A 19,486-nucleotide genomic window follows, 5' to 3' on the forward strand; every position below is an offset into this window, starting at 1 on the left:
AACCAGTTACTCAATCATGTCCAAATTAGTTCGTCAGCACAGTACAAATAAGACACAATAGTTTCATTTTACATGCTGCCACGTACAGTATTATGCAACCAGCCAGTAAAATGTTTCTGTAACAGGAAAACAAAGAAACATTTATTGGAAAAAAACCATGTGCAAAGCAGCGAGAACAATAAAAGAGGCATTTTTTCCTGTTTTATCTTGCCAAAGGCACTCACACATGCAGACAGGCTAACCATATATGTTCACCCCTCTGTTGGAGAAGATTATGCAAGGAGCTTTCCAATCCATATTTTTACCTGTTGAAGCATTTCTTCTGTAGCATTCAGTTTCAATTGATGCCCCTCAAGACAGATTTCTAAGTCCCGGATTTTCTCTCCTTGAGCCTCCACCTGGTCTGTAAGAACACTCACCTGTAATTTGAGAAGAGAAGCACAATGCTACTGAACTGACTGTAAATAAGTTTCAATTACCGTATACAATTAACATCTAAATGCACATTTTAGCAGCAAGATCTCTTTTAAAGTCCTCAATGGTTTAATATTCTTGTGCACTGCAGCAACCTGCTCTATCAAGATAGACAATTTTTCAGTCTTACCTATATTTTGCTTCAGCCCCGCCCTCTGACACCCCCACCGTCGATTATTTTAATATAAAAAAGAAAGAGCATTCCTAGAAGAGATGGAAGACTACCTATAGTTAGCCTTAGTCAGTTCATGCAAAAGTCTGCAAATTAGCAAGCACCAAACAAGAATATAGGATACTGAAAATATTTTATGTGGTTTTGGAGCATGCATTGCCATTTCAGGTTCTGTTAGCATTTCACTCCCTAAAACAGATAAACAGTAAAACCGTTCCTTCGAATACCAACCAATTACTTTACTTCTTACAAGAACAGAAAAACAGTTTACCTATCAATAAAGCGTTCTGAAGTTATAAAGAATGCAGTGAGTAAAGGGCATGTTTTAGCAGTGGCAAAGTTCTATTCCAAGAAAAATTCCCAGGCTTTGCAAGCCAAAACATGAAAGCAAGAGAAGTGAGATACAGACAATGAATCCCAGGAAAAGAAACAATAAGCAATACTGGTAACGAACTGTGGGAATGGTGGTGCAGACCAGTGAGTGTGCAATAAAAGCCCAGCAGCCTAACTCGAAGCTTGCAAAGCTGAAAAAACTACGCTCAGGGTAACATTAGAAAGATGTGAAAAAAAAATCCCAGTGTTAATTCCTATGTTAAGCAGCACACCCCCCCTGTATATTCATTTTTGCTATTTATTTATATAAAAGCCTTGATTATACTGCAAAATGTTATATAGAAAAAGCAACCTTAGATATTTAAACTGTAGTTTGAATGAAAAGCGTTAACAAAAAAAATTATCTCTGCTCTCACATCCAACCCTGAAACACCTTTGAAGAAAAAAAAAAAAAAAAAAGAGGCACAGTATGTGGAAGCGCAACCTTTAAGATGTACCCGCTACACTGCATTTCTAAAACCCAATCAAAAAACAGTTGAGTTCACCTCAGGAAAGCTGCAGAGGGAGTGACTGAGTGATCTGTATTTGTTTTACCTGCAAACATAACGACTAGCATGCCTGGGAAAAAAGACAAAGGAAAAAGAGGACTTTTTTTTTTTTTTCTCCTTTAAAGTAGTTGGCTGTAGGGTAGAGTACAGATGAACGCAGGAGGAGAAATGATAGGAAGGAGCGGGTGGAGGCAGATGGCAGGGGGACACATCTAAGCTGGGGCAGGGGCAGAACTCCCTGCAAGGAAGTCTGTTGCTTTTCTACTTTTTTGTTTTGCTCCCATTAAATGAGTGATGGCACACAAAAAAACCCCAACCCTGTGAGGTCACAAAGCAAGAAGAAGCAAACTGCATCCTCTCCTTCAGTCTGGTTCCAGAGAAAGAAATCAAGCTGTACTTAAAGAGTCATGTTAGGTTCCAACCAGCACTGTAACCTGTAAGGAAAACTCTGTATGTTAAATGTGACCTGCAAAGGAATTCAGTAAAATTGTAGCAGCTTTAGAAGCGTGTGTTGGATGTTCCAGCAGTTAGGCTGAGAGGCACATGAGCCACTTTGAGCTCATATTTTCCCCTCTGTTCAGGATCACATCTGCCAGACTCTTCAGGGAATCAGTAGGCTGTACAAAGAATATAACTCCAGCGTATGCTACGCTGGCAAGTCCATACTGCCTTAGCAGTGTAACACCTTCAAGAGTTAGCCTGTAGATAATATCTTTTCTGTAAATATCTATAAAAGTAAGACATATTGAACAATTAGCTAAAAATCAGTGGTATTTTAACACACCTCTGGGAAAAAAAACAACCAAACAAAGCAAACCCCTCAGGAAGTACATTAGCTCCTATACACAGACAGTGAGCTGTAAGAAGGTATCCCAGATGCTGTAGCAGACTGTACCAGACTGAACAGTGGAAGGTTTCAAGGCGCACTGTTTGACTCAGCCTTGGTAGACAGAGTTAGTGGGCACTGCCTGTGCCTACAACAAGGTGCCTTGTCCTGCTTCTGCAGCAAGTCTGACGCAAGACTGGAGTGCTCCCAGCCTCATATTCCCTAAAGAGTACAGCTATGGACCACAGTCACTGGCACAATTCAAAATGAACTATAGAATAAAGGTGCCCTGTTTCCCATCACTTCCTCATCCTTCATGCCAATGGTCACACCCAGGAGCCAGGTTTGTACCAGCAGACTCCCTCAGGCCAGTGTAACGTCAGCACTGGACTTGTCTGTGTTCCTCATATTCGACTGCCTAGATGCAGCACTGGTATAAACCAGGTTCTAACCCCAGCTCCATCTTGGCAGCTTTTTGTTGTTGTTGATGTTCATCTACCAGGCTTTCAGCTATCTTATTTGCCTGGGGTTTTTGGAGTTCTACTGCAATAGTGTGCAGTGGGATAGGAAAATGCATAAATATTGACTAAGCCTCTTGATTTGAGGAGGGTGTGATGGGAGTAAAAGGCAAGAGAGAGACAATTTCTACATCTGATTTTACTACATTCCTCTTGAGGAAAAACTCTAGGCAGGCCTCCAAACCATGTCATAAAAAAAACCTTTGTGAGTTTGGCTGGCAGCATTCTATGGGTACCTATTTGTGTGGATGAAGAAATAGTTACTAAAAATCAGCAGGACAAACACAGGAAAAGTACATACTGAGCAGAGGCCTGGAACAGTCTTGAGGAATTTACAAGTGCTGGAGATTAGCAGTCCTGTTAAATCCACAAAAGCTGATACACTTTGAACACCAAGATTCTGCCAAATCTGTACAAGCCCACCAGCACACATGACCATCAACAACCAGCTGTACAGCATGAACCACATCCAAGAGGACAGTGGCTGCTATATGCAGACAAAGCTTACAGGACTATACACACATGTGATGAAACAAAGGAGGCCTTCAGGGACAAAGCCACAGGTGCATCAGTACAAAACTCTGCTTCTGAATAAACAGCTGGGTTTGGCCTCCTAACTGTTGCTCCAATTATGAGTTGCGCATATGTGCAAGTGAACTGTGTGAGAAGTCAATGTACTGTGTGAAAAGTTGTTTGCTATTATTAATGGAATCAAGATGTTAGTTAATAACCACTTGATTAATAGTGTGTTCTAATAGTATCAGTTGTGGTGCTGTCTCCCCTGACCTGATTCCCTCAGAAAAAAGGGAATTTGCAGCACACACTTAAAAGACTTAAATTCCAACCAGAAGCTTATTTTTCATTATTTTTTTTCCTAAATTTGGTAATAACAATTTTAGTTTAAACAGTAAGAAAAAAATCCAGAGAAGCCTAAGCTTGTGTCTCACACACTGTTTATTTAACAACAGCAGTGAGAATTCTGCTCAGTAAATTAATACAAGTGTGAACAGAACACACAGGATAAAACATGCTTACAGAAACTAGTAACTGAAAGTAGGGAGAACACCCACCCAGTATAGTTTTGTTTTATATAAATGTATATGCTTGTAATATGCATTTGTAAGAGTAAAGAGAAAGGATATGCAAAGAGCATTTAAAGAATTTTCAGCTTCAATTTTAGAAAGCTTGTAATGTACACTTTAGTACTAGTGAAAATATCCAGAAAAAACCCAGGTTTTTTATTTAGGTTGTGCAACATGTGTTTTCTCCAGGAGGAAAACTTACATTGGACAGTGGATCTGTTTGAAAAAGGCTTGGTAAACTGAGAAACAGGAAACCTGGAAGAGCTTAGGCATGCATTTTACTATGAAATTTTCTTTTTCCCCCTTTACCTCCCCCTTGGGTTTTTTGATGATGTAAAGCAACTTTGGTACAGTATGCAAGCAGGAAAAATATCAGTTCTATCTACCTGCGAGTCTTCCAGTTCACTAAAAATGGTGGCACACAGAACCTAGAAAAAACAACTGGTACAACCTAGCAAACCTAGAATGAGAACCACTACCACAGCATTGTCTTGGGACTCCACAGCATCATTTCTAAGTTGTTTATTTTTATCCTTGTCATTCGTCTCCCTCTTGCTGCTGTTACTTCCCTCTCCTTTACCAAATTACCCCACCATTAAATCAATCAGATGGATTATACAAATTATAAGTTAAATTCCTGATTAAGTATCAGTTACATTTGGTGATCTGCAAACATTTAATGGAAAATACTGTCACTTCAGCTTTTATTCACTAAATACCAACTAGGTAGACAAGGTTCTCTTTAACACATACCTGCAGTATGAGTGACTCTTTATCACCTTCTAATCGTGCCAATCTTTCTTGATAAGTTTCATTATTAGATGAATGATGATTCACCTGTGACTGGGGGAAAAAAGTGCTATGAGAGTTTTTACAGATAATATCAAAATTGCAAGCAATTCTTAATAAAAAATTATATATATTGAGTGGTTGTTATAATACAAAAACCATGCAAAATATGTCTACAGACCAAAACTGTTTATTTCATATGCATTAAACCTTTTGAATGTACCTCTTTTTAGCTGGATTCTGAATATTTTCCAGCAATCAAGAATGGTATAGGAATAGATTTGATATTTTCTATCAAATTATCATTTCATTGGGAAACACCATCTTATCAAGACAAAAACCATTTAATTTGAAATATCTGGTCTCAACAGCCTTTGCCAAACAAGGAATCTTGGTGTTTATTTTTAAATGGCAAAATTTGCCATATGTATTATACTATTCCTAGAAATTACTGAAATAAAAATATAAATTTTTTGTTAGCCATTAACAAATTTATAAAATTCTGATCAGGAACTACTCTAGCTACATAATCACATGGATTTCTAAATGGTTCTAAGGAGCAAGACCTTCTAAAACATGGCCTGTTCCTAACTATTATGTCCCATTTCCTATAAGTTTAATACTCCAGAGAGAAACACCATAAACAAAAAAAAATCTGCAGATTTACTTAAAAAAAGTTTAGAAGAGTACCATAGCTTCATTCTGCATACTAAAACATTGTGTAACTGTGGGAATGGAGTTGTTTGCTTAAAGCATCAAAAGTAACATGAGCCCGTAGCGGTTGATTTCCCAGCTCCACTGCAAGCAATGCATTTCTGCCGGGGAATAAAACACTCTGGCTGGCTTTTCAGTTAACACAAGAATACAACTTCACCGAGTTCACTTCAACTACACTAGTCTGCAGCTGACTACTCATTTATAGTTACTTGTACAATAGAACCAATATAATTATAATCCTCCTCCCCAACTGCCCTTTCTTTTTGAACTGACCACTTGTGAACGGGATTTTTTAAAAACATTAAATATGTTCATGCCTTCTTGATCTCCACTAAGGTCTACAGGCCCAAACATAAAACACATGATGAAAATAAAAATGGTGCTAATTAATGCAAATCAAGAAACCAAGTATTTATCCAATCAAAAGAGACTTTTCAAGCCATGAAGTGCTGAACTAGATGTAAGTATAGCATCTTTATGATCTGAGAGGAACTGAGCACCCTTGTCACTGATAATTTTGAAAGGAATTGAGAGAATCACAAAGACACCAGCAGGACTGAAAGGCATCTGAAGTGATCATCTGCTTCATTATTCCATCCTAGGACCAATGATTACTTGCAATATTCTTGTATTGCCTACTCCTAAAGACCTCCAGAAATGGATTACACAGCCTCCCCAGATAATCTGCTTCTTAGTTACCCATCATTAGAATATTTTTCTTAATGTCTAACCTGAATCATCATCTCTTCAACTTCAGCTTACTGGTTCTTATCATACCACCATGGATTAAAAAAAAAAAAAAAAAAAAAAAAAGTCCTTCACTTCAGAAATTAGATCTCTGATTAGCAGGTCCCTCTTTGGACTACACAAACAGTTCTTCTGTCTTTTCCTTACTCATTAATTTTTCAATATCTGCTTTGCTGCTTTCTTTTGGTTCTTCTTCACCAATTGTTCTCTGACTTCTTTTGAATTTAAGTGCTTAAGAGGAGACACAGGACTCCAGCTGAAAATGGCTAGAGTAGAAAAAACCTTTTCACAGACCCCTGGGCCATATTTCTTTTCATATTAACCATATAGTAACACCGATATATTTTCAGCCTAGGACCCATTACTTCCAGATCCTTTTTCAATGCTTTTATTTAGCTAGCATCCTGTTCTTTGTCCTTTGTTTACTCACTGTTTCTGTTTAAATGTATAGCCTTGCACTAGTCTATACTGAATTGCGTTCCATTATTTATACTGTTTTCCTATGCATCAGGCTCTTCTTATATTTTAATCATGTCCTTTAGCATGGCTGCAAGGTCCCTAACTAGAATCACCTATAAATTCACTAAGCTTGGTCCTTATTACTTGTTTTAGAGGGCCAACAAGAACACCAAGGAACAGAACGTGCAGAGCCTCACTCCACACCTCACTTATCAGCATTGTCAAAAGAATATGTTAACTCTACTCAGAACATACTTTTCTTGCTAGCTTTTGACCAGTTTCTAGTAGGTACAACTAAGATTCAAGACCTCACAGAAATGGCTTTAAATATGCAAATGTGAGTGCATAACTTATACACAAACAGAAGACTCAGACAGTAAGTTTTAGAGTGGCACCTGTAGGGAGCTGGCCCACTGTGTAAGTACATAACGCCCTTAAAGGAGTGGTGACTTCAATCCCTCTTCTTCTAACTAGTTTTAATTTTTTTTTGAATTTCTGTGTCCTAACACCTCTGTTCATCTTTCCTAACATCTCAATGTAATTTTTTCAAGCCCTCTCCTTTTATTAAGAAATACCACCCACCCCCAAACACCCCACTGTGTTTATAAAACATGCATCTTCAGTTTAACTTAGGCCCTTTGTATTAAAAGTTGGTCAGTCAGTCAGTCCATATGGCCTTAAAGTTCATTCCTTATTAACTCCTGTAGTACTATAATGAAAATAAGGAATCCTCATAAGTAAACAAGATGCATTTCTACGTCTGCCTAGATCATCCTTTGACCTCAGCTATGCATCCTCCATCATACTGCCAGCCATTCTGCCTGGGTTGTTACTCCACTCAGAGAGCAAAGTCTTATACTGTAATTTAGAATCCCAAATCTTTAGCCTTGGTGGCTATGTTTCCATTAGGGTTAAAACTCCATTACATACCATTATATCAGTTTTCTCAATGGAGAGCCCACAGGCCTTCCCTAGTCTCTGGCTCACACCCAATGGTAGCGGAGACTTTCCTGCACCTAGAACATCAAGTATTCAGGGAAAAACAGCACACTGCTAGGCAGGAAAAGATTCTCTTAATGACAAAACCTAGTGATTAAGACTGCGTAGTCAAGTAGATCTTGCACCCTTTCTCCTGCTGTCATTTGCTATTTCCTAGGCTAGATTTAAGAAATATACCTGTAACCACTTGTGTAACCACTCCCCCACCAGCCTTACAGACATAGTGAGTTAAATTACTGCCAACACATTTTTACATAACTGATCTGTCATGAATGCAAAACAAAGTCCAACATTTTGTATAATCAGTAATTAAGAATTAGTTCAACATCAAATCACAAATAAGGTATTTGACTACACTCACATTTACCAAATGTCTAGCCTCCAGTGATGTCTGCTGCACTGAGTGACTGTGAAATATCCTCTGCTGGAAGTCCAATACTCAATATCCCTGTAAAACCTAGTGAATCACATCCATGTGAACAGAAAAGGAGGAAGAAAAAAAAAAATCAACCCTGCCAGTAGGTCAGCCAGAGAGTGGTCAGATAAGTACAGGAAAGTACAGTAGACAGAAAATGACCTGGTAAATAAAAGTGGCTGATTGACACACAGCAGTTGTTTAAGACTTAGGAAATCTTTGTGGCATGCATAAAGACAAGATAAAACAATGTAATATGAACCAAGGCCATCTGTGGATGGTTGGAGTGCATTCTGCAGTTGTGAAAGTACTGACAGGAACCCGAACAAGTATAGTTAGATATCACACGTATCAGCAGCAACTGATTCTCTAACGCTAGAGTCATAAGACTACAGGTGACTCGAGTTGGTGTAAGAGCTCACAAACAACAAACACTAGACTTGTGGAACCACATGAAGAAAAGGCTGAATCACCATCTCTTCCACAAAGATGTTATTTCAGAAGATGTAGCCTTAAAGACCAAAAACCATTACCTGGGCTCCAACAAATTATAAGCTAAATATGTTAATTGTATTTCTTACAATGAAAGAATGAGAGAAATTGCATAAAACATGTAAAAATGTTTATGATAACAAAGTAGAAGGAAACATATGCTAAGGCAAGGTGGTTGAAACCATGTTGATGGTAGTACCACTGCAGATGAAAAGTCAAGTGTATACCATAAATACTTTGCCTAAGGGAGCTGCAAAGCAATTTCTTGAAGCACCTGTATTATAGTCTCCATAGAGATTCTGGATATAGTTTAATGCCCATCAGACTGCATCAGATATTAACATAAAATGTTGCCTGAAAAAAAAAAAAAAAAAGGCTTTTGCATTCCATTACCTGCTTCAGCTGCTTTTTCATCTTTAGTTTCCAAATCTCTCTAAGGAATACGCTCTTTACTCTAACCCGGACCTAGTATTGGTAGCTGCTGGGAAGTTGACTAAGTATCACTTACATGATCCCGTCACTACAGAGTGCTTTTCCAAGAAAAAGGCTTAAATATTCCTCCAGAATATATGACAAAAAAAAAAAAAAAAAAATCAGAGTATGATTCAACAGCTTTAATTTAAAATGGGGATAATCAGTAAAAATATAAAAGGGTATGGCAAGAAAGGGAAGAAATGTTTGATTGATTCAACTATCTGAACTTTCAAACCTTCTCAGAGCCCGGAAAGCATAGAAGTTATGTTTTCTTGGATGTTACTTTAATAGGAAACAATTCATAATGCAGCTTATTGTCAGAACAGAACAACAACCATTGTACAGCACTTCTGTACAGATGTTCTGTTCAGAAGCTTCTGTAACAGAACTTCTAGCTGAATCTTGATATGCTGTAAAAGTAAGCCCCTTAAAGCAAGCACATATGCAAGATAATAAAATTGAATATGGGCCAGTTTGTGTTCTCCTCATGTGTGCTGTTTCAGTTTCAGCTCAAAGAATCTCCAACATCGCTAATTTTAAAACAAAAAACCCAACTTCTGAAGTTGATCAGCAAGCTGTTACACAGAAATTTGTCACTAATACCATAGATCTCATATCGGGCTGTGGTGGGAGGAGGACCTGGGAAAAGAAACCTGGCAGTCAGTTGGACTGGTGATTTGTAAGCTTTTTCAACAAGTCATCCGCCTCTTTTAGAAGACAGATTATGTCATAACCCTCCTCTCTTCTTATTCAGTCACATGAATCACCTTTAGTTCCACTGATAATTGAATAGGATGCCTGTGGCAACTATAATACTCATATTAATGGGGAAGATTAGGGACATGCTTGACATATTGTCTTTTGTAGCAGTTTAGAAGCTGAAAACAAGGAGTATAGCCAGCAGAGTTCAACCAGCCAGTTTCCCCACAAGATACTAGCAGCACACAGACCATAGTATTATATTTCAATACAAGAAAATGTACACTATAGACTTTTCCCAGTCTATTTGGAGTTGGTAATATTTAGAAGAGTATGGACTTTCCATCTCTTTAGTACTCTTTTGGGTCAGTAGAATTGATGTTGAGTCACGGTAGTTTCCATTGTGTAGTGATGAGTGAGTAGCCTACACAGTAAACATTTTTATTTTGGCATCTGACTATGGACATAATACAAATTTAATCTCTTGGCATGTTAGTACTACCTCAGATACACACACATGAGACTATATGTACATTCACTCAGTATACTTGAGGAGGAGGTGGCTGGAACATGATTTCTGGATCTGTAATTCTTGCCTTTCATCTGAAGGCAATTAATAAATCAACAAGAGAATCTTCTATTTGCCGTTGTTCCTTGTTGATTAAGTGGTAGTCACTTTGAAAAAGCTAACAGCATATAGCCTGAAATTAAGTAAAGACAGAGCTAAGTAAATTCCTGTAGTCCTTAAAACAAAGGAATTTTGACCAAATATTTATATTTTATCTGGATCATTTTTCCTAATACCAATAGCTATTTTCTCTTCCAGATAGTTACATTACTTAAAGGAAGACATCCTTACTGAAGTCATAAGATTCACCCTCAATATCATAAGCTTAACGGCTACAGAGTGGGTTTGATCGCTCCACCTCTTGGTAGTACAGGTTATGAACAGCATCCAGAAGAAAGCAAAGCGTAAGAATAATGTGTACCTATTTCAGGTCAGCCGTCTGCTCTGTGCTGCATGCACTACAAAAGTAAGTCTAAAGCAAGCTACAAGTCATCAGATACCACTTCACATCAAAGCATCGCTCTTTCAAAATAAGACTGTACAAAAGTTTTCCAGAGGTAAGAGACTTTACATTTTGCTACACTCCATCCACTGCTGTTCAAATAGCTCAGTTAATTCACAATGTCTTTAGAGAGCCCATAATACTGCTTGCAGTAAATATCAGTATTTATATTTGTGATGCTTGTTAATAATTTGTGGTTATACCTACCTGTCTATGTACCAAAACGGGGGTTGTACCATTTTTATTTGGAATGGTGTGTTCCAATTAAGGCCAGATGGAAAGATTAGAATAAAGCAACAGGACAACAGATGAAATTGTATGTGAACCCTCAAACCCAAATCCCTTGGGAGAACCAAAGAAAGTTTGCTAAAGATGAAACACTTTCAGCTTCAGGTAGTGAGGGGTGTCTCAGGTTGCTTAGCTTGCAACAGAAACTTTTAATAGATTTATGCTTAGGCCCTGTAAAAGAACCTGCATCAGTTATCCACAAAACACTTCCCACAAACTGCCCACCAACTACTTTATGAGAACTATGTTGCTGCCTTAGCTGTAATGTTAAGAGTGCCCTGTATATACACAAGAACTTTTCCATATCCTTCTGGAAACAGACTGCTGAAAGAGACATGCCTCCCTTAATAATTTCTGTGACCTCCTTACCTGGGCTTTTTGTCTTACTAACAGGGTAACCTCAAGTATCTGCACTGTTACAAACTTATAACACTGAATGAAACGAGGGAGGCACTATCTGCCTGTGCCAGATATACAGCTTCTCAGCCAGAATAAGCTAACAGGGACAGTTCTGAAATTGCCATCAAAGTATCACATGCCATGAAGTACAGTATAGCTGTACTCATTGCAGAGTTTTGTCTTTCTGACATTAGGTAAGATATTATCAGAGAAAGTTCTTTCTCTTGTGAGAAATACTACTGCAGAGTAATATTTTTTATTACTGGCAAAAGGCAGAAAAAAGCAAAATGAAGAAAAAAACCAGTAAACAACAGAAAACACATTAGCTGTGCCTCACATACAACTGAGACAAACCTAAATTGTTTGTTGGCTCTGCCCATCTGCTCTTACATTTTGCTGCCCATTTTGTCCATACCTATAGCCATTCTTGGCACAGCATTTTCACAGGTAATTTTAACATCAAGAAGGTCCAATGGAAAGAGCTGAAGTGTGGTGACGTTTTCTTTCAATTTGATCTAAATATTGCTTTGTCCCTGCTGCTGTTGCATGATGCTACTATACACATTATGTTACAAGACTACTGCTTAAAACCAGATCCTCTATTCTAAGCATCTGAAAATAGCAGTTGTCATTCTGCCTGCCTGGATCTTGTGATTTTTGTATTTGTTTGCTGCCCTAACCCAGTCCAAGCCGCAGATACCATGCAAATCTAGCTTAGCCAACTACTGCAACATCAAAACTGATCCTGGTCTCTGAAGTGATTTCTGCTAATGTTGAAATTTGAGCCAGCTTTGGCATACCTCACCAAGGGTTTATGGAAGTCTGTTGCAGTACTCTCTGTGAAGTGCCATTTGTTACTCTGGAGGGTACTCATACTTTCATTATCAGCCAAAGAGCAACAGTTTACGATTGCAGGGCCTAAAATCTTTATATGCTATCACATTCAGTGACATTAGGATTCTTGAATATGAGAAGTAAATAACCAACTTAGATTGTTTCAACTTTTTAAAAAAATCACTTGTCAAAGGAATTTGGGAGCAGACTGCTTAAGTTCTTCTGGGAACAATGCAAGATCATTTTCAGTTCTCTTCCCTTCCCCCACATGTGCTCACCCCCTTAAAGAGCTTGCAAGGAAAAGCAGCAGTATTGATATTTTCTATGTACCCTGTATAGTAGGAATGCAACAACAGTAATAGCATTATTAATTTCTATAAAAGCCTGTGCTACATTTGAACACAGTATCCTTTCTGAACGCTGTACCTGAAAATCATCCTAAAGACACCCTGTGTTAACCCCTCCAAATCTCTGAATATTTCAGTGTGAGACTTTCTTCACTGAAGCTATTTCTTGAGCCCTTTCTCATTGTTATTGTCCTCAGTGTATCCTGAATGCCACACAACCTCGTAACAGCTCATCTTAGCCTTAGCAATCCTATGTCTTTAGAAATGAAATTTAAACAAGGAAGCAGGGGTGGCAGACATACCATATTCAAAACCTCAGTTAAATAACAAATTAATATGGGATCTCAAAAAGCACTAAAGAGTTATTTAGCCCTAACTGCACAGAGCACAGGTTAAACTAATAGTATAATGTTAACCCACTGCTACTTCCTGTTGTCTCTTCTCCTTCACTATCCCACTTACTCCCCATTTAATCCCCTCCACATCCACATTCCAGAAATGTAAAAGTTTCTAGAACCTGATATAAATATTTTGCAAATTAACTTAAAGATTCTCAAGCTCTTATTAAAGACTAACATTATATCATGAATATTTTGTATTCATTCAAGAAACAACCCAAATTAAAAGATCCTAATCACATTTCACATATTTACCTACATCTCATGTTTAAACAGCTACTAAAAAAAGAGTGCATGTGCATATGTATACATGTGTGATTTATACATAGTGCCATATAGAAGCACTAACATAAATGGCATGCATAGAATTTGCAAGTACACACAGGTTAAAAGATTTTAAAAGTATAACGAGAGGATGCGCTGCTTACATGACACGCAATTATATTAATATTGTAATTAAAAAAACAGTCTACTGTGAAGGATCTATTCACATCCCATTCATGGATTTTTCAAACACTGAAAAATAAATACTTAGAACCTAAAAAAAAAAAAAATCTGAAAGCTGACAATATGAAGTGATTTTTCCAAGGTGACGAGACAACTGCATAAACCTACTTTTTTTTCTTTTATAGGAAGACAAAAACAATCTTATGCAGTGAATTCATGTTCAGACAGTTCATCACAAAATTAGGATTTTAACGGCACTGTCTTTTTAAGAAGTGTAATTTTATCAGAGTAACATGCACAAGAAAAAAGTACCACCATTTCTATCCAAAACAAAGGCATCCTAAGAGTTCTCAAACAGTTACCCCACTGAAGAATTGATTAAGAACTAGTGCAAATAATTTTTCATTTTAAAGCACAACATGGTAAACAACATATTCGCCTTTTTTGCCATATTCCATGCAGAATTCGCTTTGTTGTATTACAATCTCAGGAAAGCACGAGCACTTGCTAGAATCTATTGCCATTTGTTCACAGTTTGATCCTAGAGTTTCATTTTTAAAGACAAAGACAGCTGATTCTCTCCCCCCTCCCTAAGCCTCCTCCTACATGAAGAAAAGTCTTTAATTCATTTCTCATGAAGCAACTTACAATATTTTATGACTGAGGCACTCAAGAAGTTTCCTTTCACAAAGCTGAGAATTCTGACTAAGATTTGCTAATGTGCATTTACAACGAGAAAACAAAGCCCAGCAAATCACTTACCCTCTTGAGCCACGTGAAGTGCTTGTAAATATCAATCTCACCATCCATGCTTTGGGCCCATCTCAGCAGTCACATTCCCAGGGTTAAAAGAAACTTTGGAAGCAAGCGCACTGCTTTGTTCTACAGGATATAGCTGTGACTTCTTCCCCTTTCAACCCTCAACTTCTAAAATCTTGAATGCGTGTTCACATTTTAGGTTAAATACTCTGCCTCTGTCCCACAGTCTTATCCCAAATGCTTCTCACAGATGTATATATAACACACAACTGTATAAACTTCAGACTCTCCCCCAAACATCTGTTTCTTTTAAACAGCAGATCGGTTAGCAACAAGAACAATGCAACTCTAAAAACGTCAAAAATATAACTTGCTAAATGATCTTTAAAAAAAGGATCTTTCAAGAATAGTATAAATCTGCAGAAACTGTTCCCTTTTAATGTTGAATAACAAGCTAAAAATTATTAAGCTGTCACTGAGAAACTATTTTCAAGTAATGCTTTCTCTGGCTTTCTGTTTCAAGAGTGGCTGGAACTCATTACCAAAGACCCCCTATTTCCTGTCTCTGTTTTACTCCCTGTTTATCGTAACGCTACTCAGCCGCCTCAGTTTATTTCAGGCTCAGACTACACCTAAAAATAAGTTCTGCTTTTTGAATTACTTGTCTGTCCTCTCAAAAGTCATTATAAAAGAGGAGGAATTCAAGGATGATCCTGTGGATCCCATAAATTATCCCATAAATACTGCTATTGCCAAAGAAGCAATTTTCCATCTTAACAGAAGATGATGATACCCTTCTAAGATTTTTGTCTGTTCCTGCTGAAGCTGAAGTCTCATACCATGGCAACTTTTCAAACTTGCAACACCAAGATAAATGTATATGCAAAGCAATGCTCTGGCAAGAAGGGAAGTTTAAAAGTGTTGCCTGTTACTGCGGTGTCCTCTAGTGCTTCCCCACAGTAGTTATGATCAAGCTCTCAATTTTCCCAATAAACTGCAGTTTCCAATGTTGTATCTCCCACTAGTTAAAAGTGGCTTTGGCCTTAAACTGGGCAACTGATTGTTACACATACAAGGACAACTGCTTGGGCAATGCTTACTAAGACCAAAACACAGCTGTCTCCATGGAATTTTTGTGATGATATCAGAACATTTACTTATCTCCCCATTTTCTTCAGTTTCTACAGCCAAACTCACTTCTGCATTTAAGGTGAAGTAAACCAGCAATTTGGAAGAACCAGTATCAAAGTTTCCCATCATGCTAATGATATATATGAAGAACTCAAAGTCTGAAGCTGTATAATGCCCTAAAAAGCAGTTCTTACAGGGACCTGCCTCACTTAGGCATCTACCCACATTCCAAACTGTGGAAGTCACAGATAAGTGAAGGAGTTTCTGCAAGGGACATCAGCTTTTAGTATTTCAACCATTCTTGATCCTTTTGACCTGACGGACCTCTTTTTAGAATCTTCCACAACACAAAGTAAGAGGGAAGGATATAAACCTAGACTTCCAGCTTTCTTCATGTGTTTATTACCTGTTGTTACTTAAAGTCAGGTGACAACAAAAATATGAATGGTTTCTAGAAAGTTAGTCCTACAAGTCTTCTAAAGGTGCTGGGATACCTAAAATCACCAGTAAATGTGACAAGATATAAGAACTCTCAGTTTCCAAAAGTAAACCACGCTACAAGACAGATCTGAAGAGGACTTGGGTTGCTCTGTACATAGAATGTACTATTCTACACTGGTTGTAGAAGTTTTTATGCTATCTCAAAAGCTTATGAGAGCAGCTATTTCTTGAATAGATCACACCATCTGACAGAAACCTTAGCACATTGTCAATGGTCCATTTTAAAAAAAAAAAAAAAAATCATAAAAATTAACTCCCTATAGCTTAAGGCATTTTTTTCCCCCCAGAAAACTAGTTATCTAATTATGAAGAACAGCAAACACATCAAACTATCTCAAAGTATTCCATATTCCATAGCACCACCACTACAGAGCCTCAAATTCTACATTTCATCCATTTCAAAACATCGACTCCAAGACTCTCATTTCAGGCTTATTTAGGGAAGGGAGAAACATATATCTCTCATAACGTTCCACCACACATCATCTCTAAATGTTTTTCATTTAAAAAAGTACAGGAAAACTGTATTACTCCACTTACTATTGCCTCAGTGTAGTGTCTGCAGCTAGGCAAGTATCCCTTTCTCCTCTTAAAAGTATATAAAATGACAAACATACCTTATTTCTGCCTTGTCATTTGCCCTGGATTTCATGCAAAGGCCTCTTGATTCTGTTAGTCATTCTTCCTGATTAAAAGGTAAACGTGTCTGAATTTTCTGCATCTTATCAGCCACAAATGTTGACAACATACATTCCAGAGAGTCACATGTTCACTTCTAGCCTGTCACCTGCATGCTGAACTTTACATCCTGCTTGAGCTTTGGCCTGAAAAAGTTTCAGACACCAACTGAATGCAAATCAATTGCCCCAGATTTGCTTAGAATATTTTTTCCATTTCACTGGAAAAGCAGGTTAACTTCTCTGAGCAATGTGAAAATAAGGAAAATATGTTGCAAACTGAGGATTGCTTCATCAGGATACTGCAGTATTTTTTTTTTCTTATTTTTAGGAAATCAATGTCTGTGTGTGGTTCTTCACTGAGCACTAACTTCCAGTTCAATTGAGAATTTTAAAACAAGCAAAAATCCCCCACTATCACTGCAGTACCACCAGCCTCAATGTTGCCCCATGCAGAGAGAATGATCTAGCTATTACTCTCTTCCTCAACCAAACTGTTTATTTTCTCCAGTGTTGTCTCCAAAAGTAAATGAAAACACATATTACAGCAATATAAATGCAATGTAGGGCAATAAAATGTTTAAAATTAACAAAGTTTATATACTCCACAACTGTATGAAAACCCATTAGGATTTCTTTGCCAATTCTGTACTTCCATAGAAGACTGCTGACTACTGCCACTGTTGATGAAACTAAAAAACTCCATTTGCAGAACACCGAAGGTGCTAGCCACATGAACGTCTGCTGACACATAACCCATAAAAAAACTCATCTAAGCAACCATTACTTTATTAGTCAGAACATGAAATTTTTCAAACAAGGTTTTAAATCCGTTTCAAATAGTAAACAGACATGCTGTAACAGCTTTCAAACTGAAAGTAACAGAATGCTTTAGACAATGTTACACTTCTCATGTCTCTCCATTCCAGACTTAAAAGAGACAAGAAAACATCCACAAATCCTCTGAGAACTGTGGAGGAAAGGGCAATCTGGCTGTCTGGTGTATTCCCTCTTCTCCTACCAACACTGGAGCTGAGGAAGCACAGAGTTGTTTGTTTTTCCATCACCATCCCTCTTTCTCCCACCCAGCAGAGGCCCTATGGATATTATGGGTATTATATTTATTACTGTTTTACAATTTTACTCTTTATTCAGCTAAACGTGTGCCAAAACACAAGATCTTTGTGATCTTTCAGAGCAGCACAAATGCAAACTGTCAATAGTGTTCTTGTATTGGTACTGCATTGCCTGGGAGGTTAGAGGGCAAGGGAATAGGCAGCAGAGCAGATCTTCAGCCTCCATCAGGTCCAGGCCCCTGGAGCAGAGCACCTCTCTTCCTTTTCAGCAATACTTTGAGATCATTTTGGTTTCAAAACCCATCAGACTCTGAAAATACTGAAAGAACATACACTTGGTCTCTTAGGCCAAGAACTGAACTGACCAACTACGCGTCTTCCCAGCCTCATCAGAGGAGTCCAGCTGAGTATGGACATGCAACAAAAATTAACTCGTTCCCAAGAATTATTATCAGCTTCTCCTACATCCATTACTCTGTGCTCTTCCCAATCCTAGTGTTTAGGCTGCTTTGGAAACAAAGGGATTAGGACCAGATTTCAAAAGTGAAAAATTTCCTCAGCATGCCAACTGACACGCCTGTCATTCTTATGCTGCAGAAAAATGTGAGAGCTTCAGAGTGAAGAAAGAGAGAATATGGGAATATGCTTGCACAGGAATACTTGTGTAAAAAGAAATTCATCCCATTTGTGCAAAAGACAATGGAGGAAGAAATTGTTTTTACATGGTGAGGAATGGCTTTAGAAATCTAGATGAAGCATTTCCAGCAAGATAATTTGTCTTTGGAGTCTTAATCATGACTAACTGATAATGACTAAGTGACAGAGAAAGATGAAACTCTTGGAACAAAAGGAGAAAAAACATTACAGCATTCTGTAGATGAGCACATTTGCTTTACTTGAGATAACTTAAAAAAAAAAAATAAACAAGTATCTGGGAAGCTGACTAGAAATAATGTTCTGTAGATACATGGACAAATAATCCTCTCCCAGCATAAAATGCACTCAATCCTCATGGCTTAATTCTTTGATTAAGATCTGTATTTCAGAACTAATCAGACTTAGATGGCCATTAGTTCCAAGCCAGCATGGTTAACCCTCACTCTTGCTGCATATTAGGCGGGGGGGGCCAAGGTAATACTTCAAACAGGTGCTGACATCTTTGGAGTCATTCCCATCTGCAGGCTGTGTGCTATCACGTATCTCTAGCACTACCATGTTCTTTCTGGTTACTGCTCAAGTAATAACTAGCTCTCTTCCCTTGGCTTGCATAAAGAATGTATTAGCAATACTTAGATGAAGTTACTGTTTATTAATTCATCCACAGACATTCGCACATTCCTGGCAGTTTCAAACATTCCTTGCCATATGCTGAAATACTTTTTCCAGCCCAAGTTCTAGAAGAGCTATAACTTTTTGCATAAAGCTTATTTAGAAGAAAATGTAGATTTTCATAAACTTGAATACTATGTTTTTGCATAAAACCTAAAAAAATGTTCTCTACTTAACAGAACAATGAAATCACTGTGAACACTCCCACCCCAGTTGCCATAGGCAAGAAAAAAATACACTTATATGTAAAAAAAAAATTTAAAGATATATATTTATATTCTACCACAGAGCTTACTACAGTAATTCAGGTTTAGTTTTCATTCTGAAAGGTTTTAAAGCGCTGCTGAAATTACTAAATATGCAGTAAATCTTATATGAAACATTTGAAACAGGGTATTTACTAAATATTTGCACATACAGGGATGACATTAGCAGGCAACATTTTGCCTCTCCGTTGTATGACACACATCAGATTTTCTCTTTTAA

At 37.7% G+C, this 19,486-nt stretch overlaps 1 protein-coding gene across 1 annotated transcript in view; it reads right to left on the reverse strand.

Moving 5' to 3' along the window:
* PPFIBP2 (PPFIA binding protein 2) overlaps nt 1-19,486 on the reverse strand; it is a 106,196-nt gene that overhangs the window by 45,848 nt on the left and 40,862 nt on the right. The window contains exons 4-5 of the mRNA XM_074884292.1: nt 4,707-4,796; nt 306-419 (exon numbers count right to left, since the gene is read on the reverse strand). Of these exons, the coding sequence (XP_074740393.1) occupies nt 306-419; nt 4,707-4,796 (204 nt within the window). The remainder of the gene's footprint in view (nt 1-305; nt 420-4,706; nt 4,797-19,486) is intronic.

This window comes from Strix uralensis, chromosome 15 (genome assembly GCF_047716275.1).
Source record: "Strix uralensis isolate ZFMK-TIS-50842 chromosome 15, bStrUra1, whole genome shotgun sequence".
Taxonomy (NCBI): domain Eukaryota; kingdom Metazoa; phylum Chordata; class Aves; order Strigiformes; family Strigidae; genus Strix; species Strix uralensis.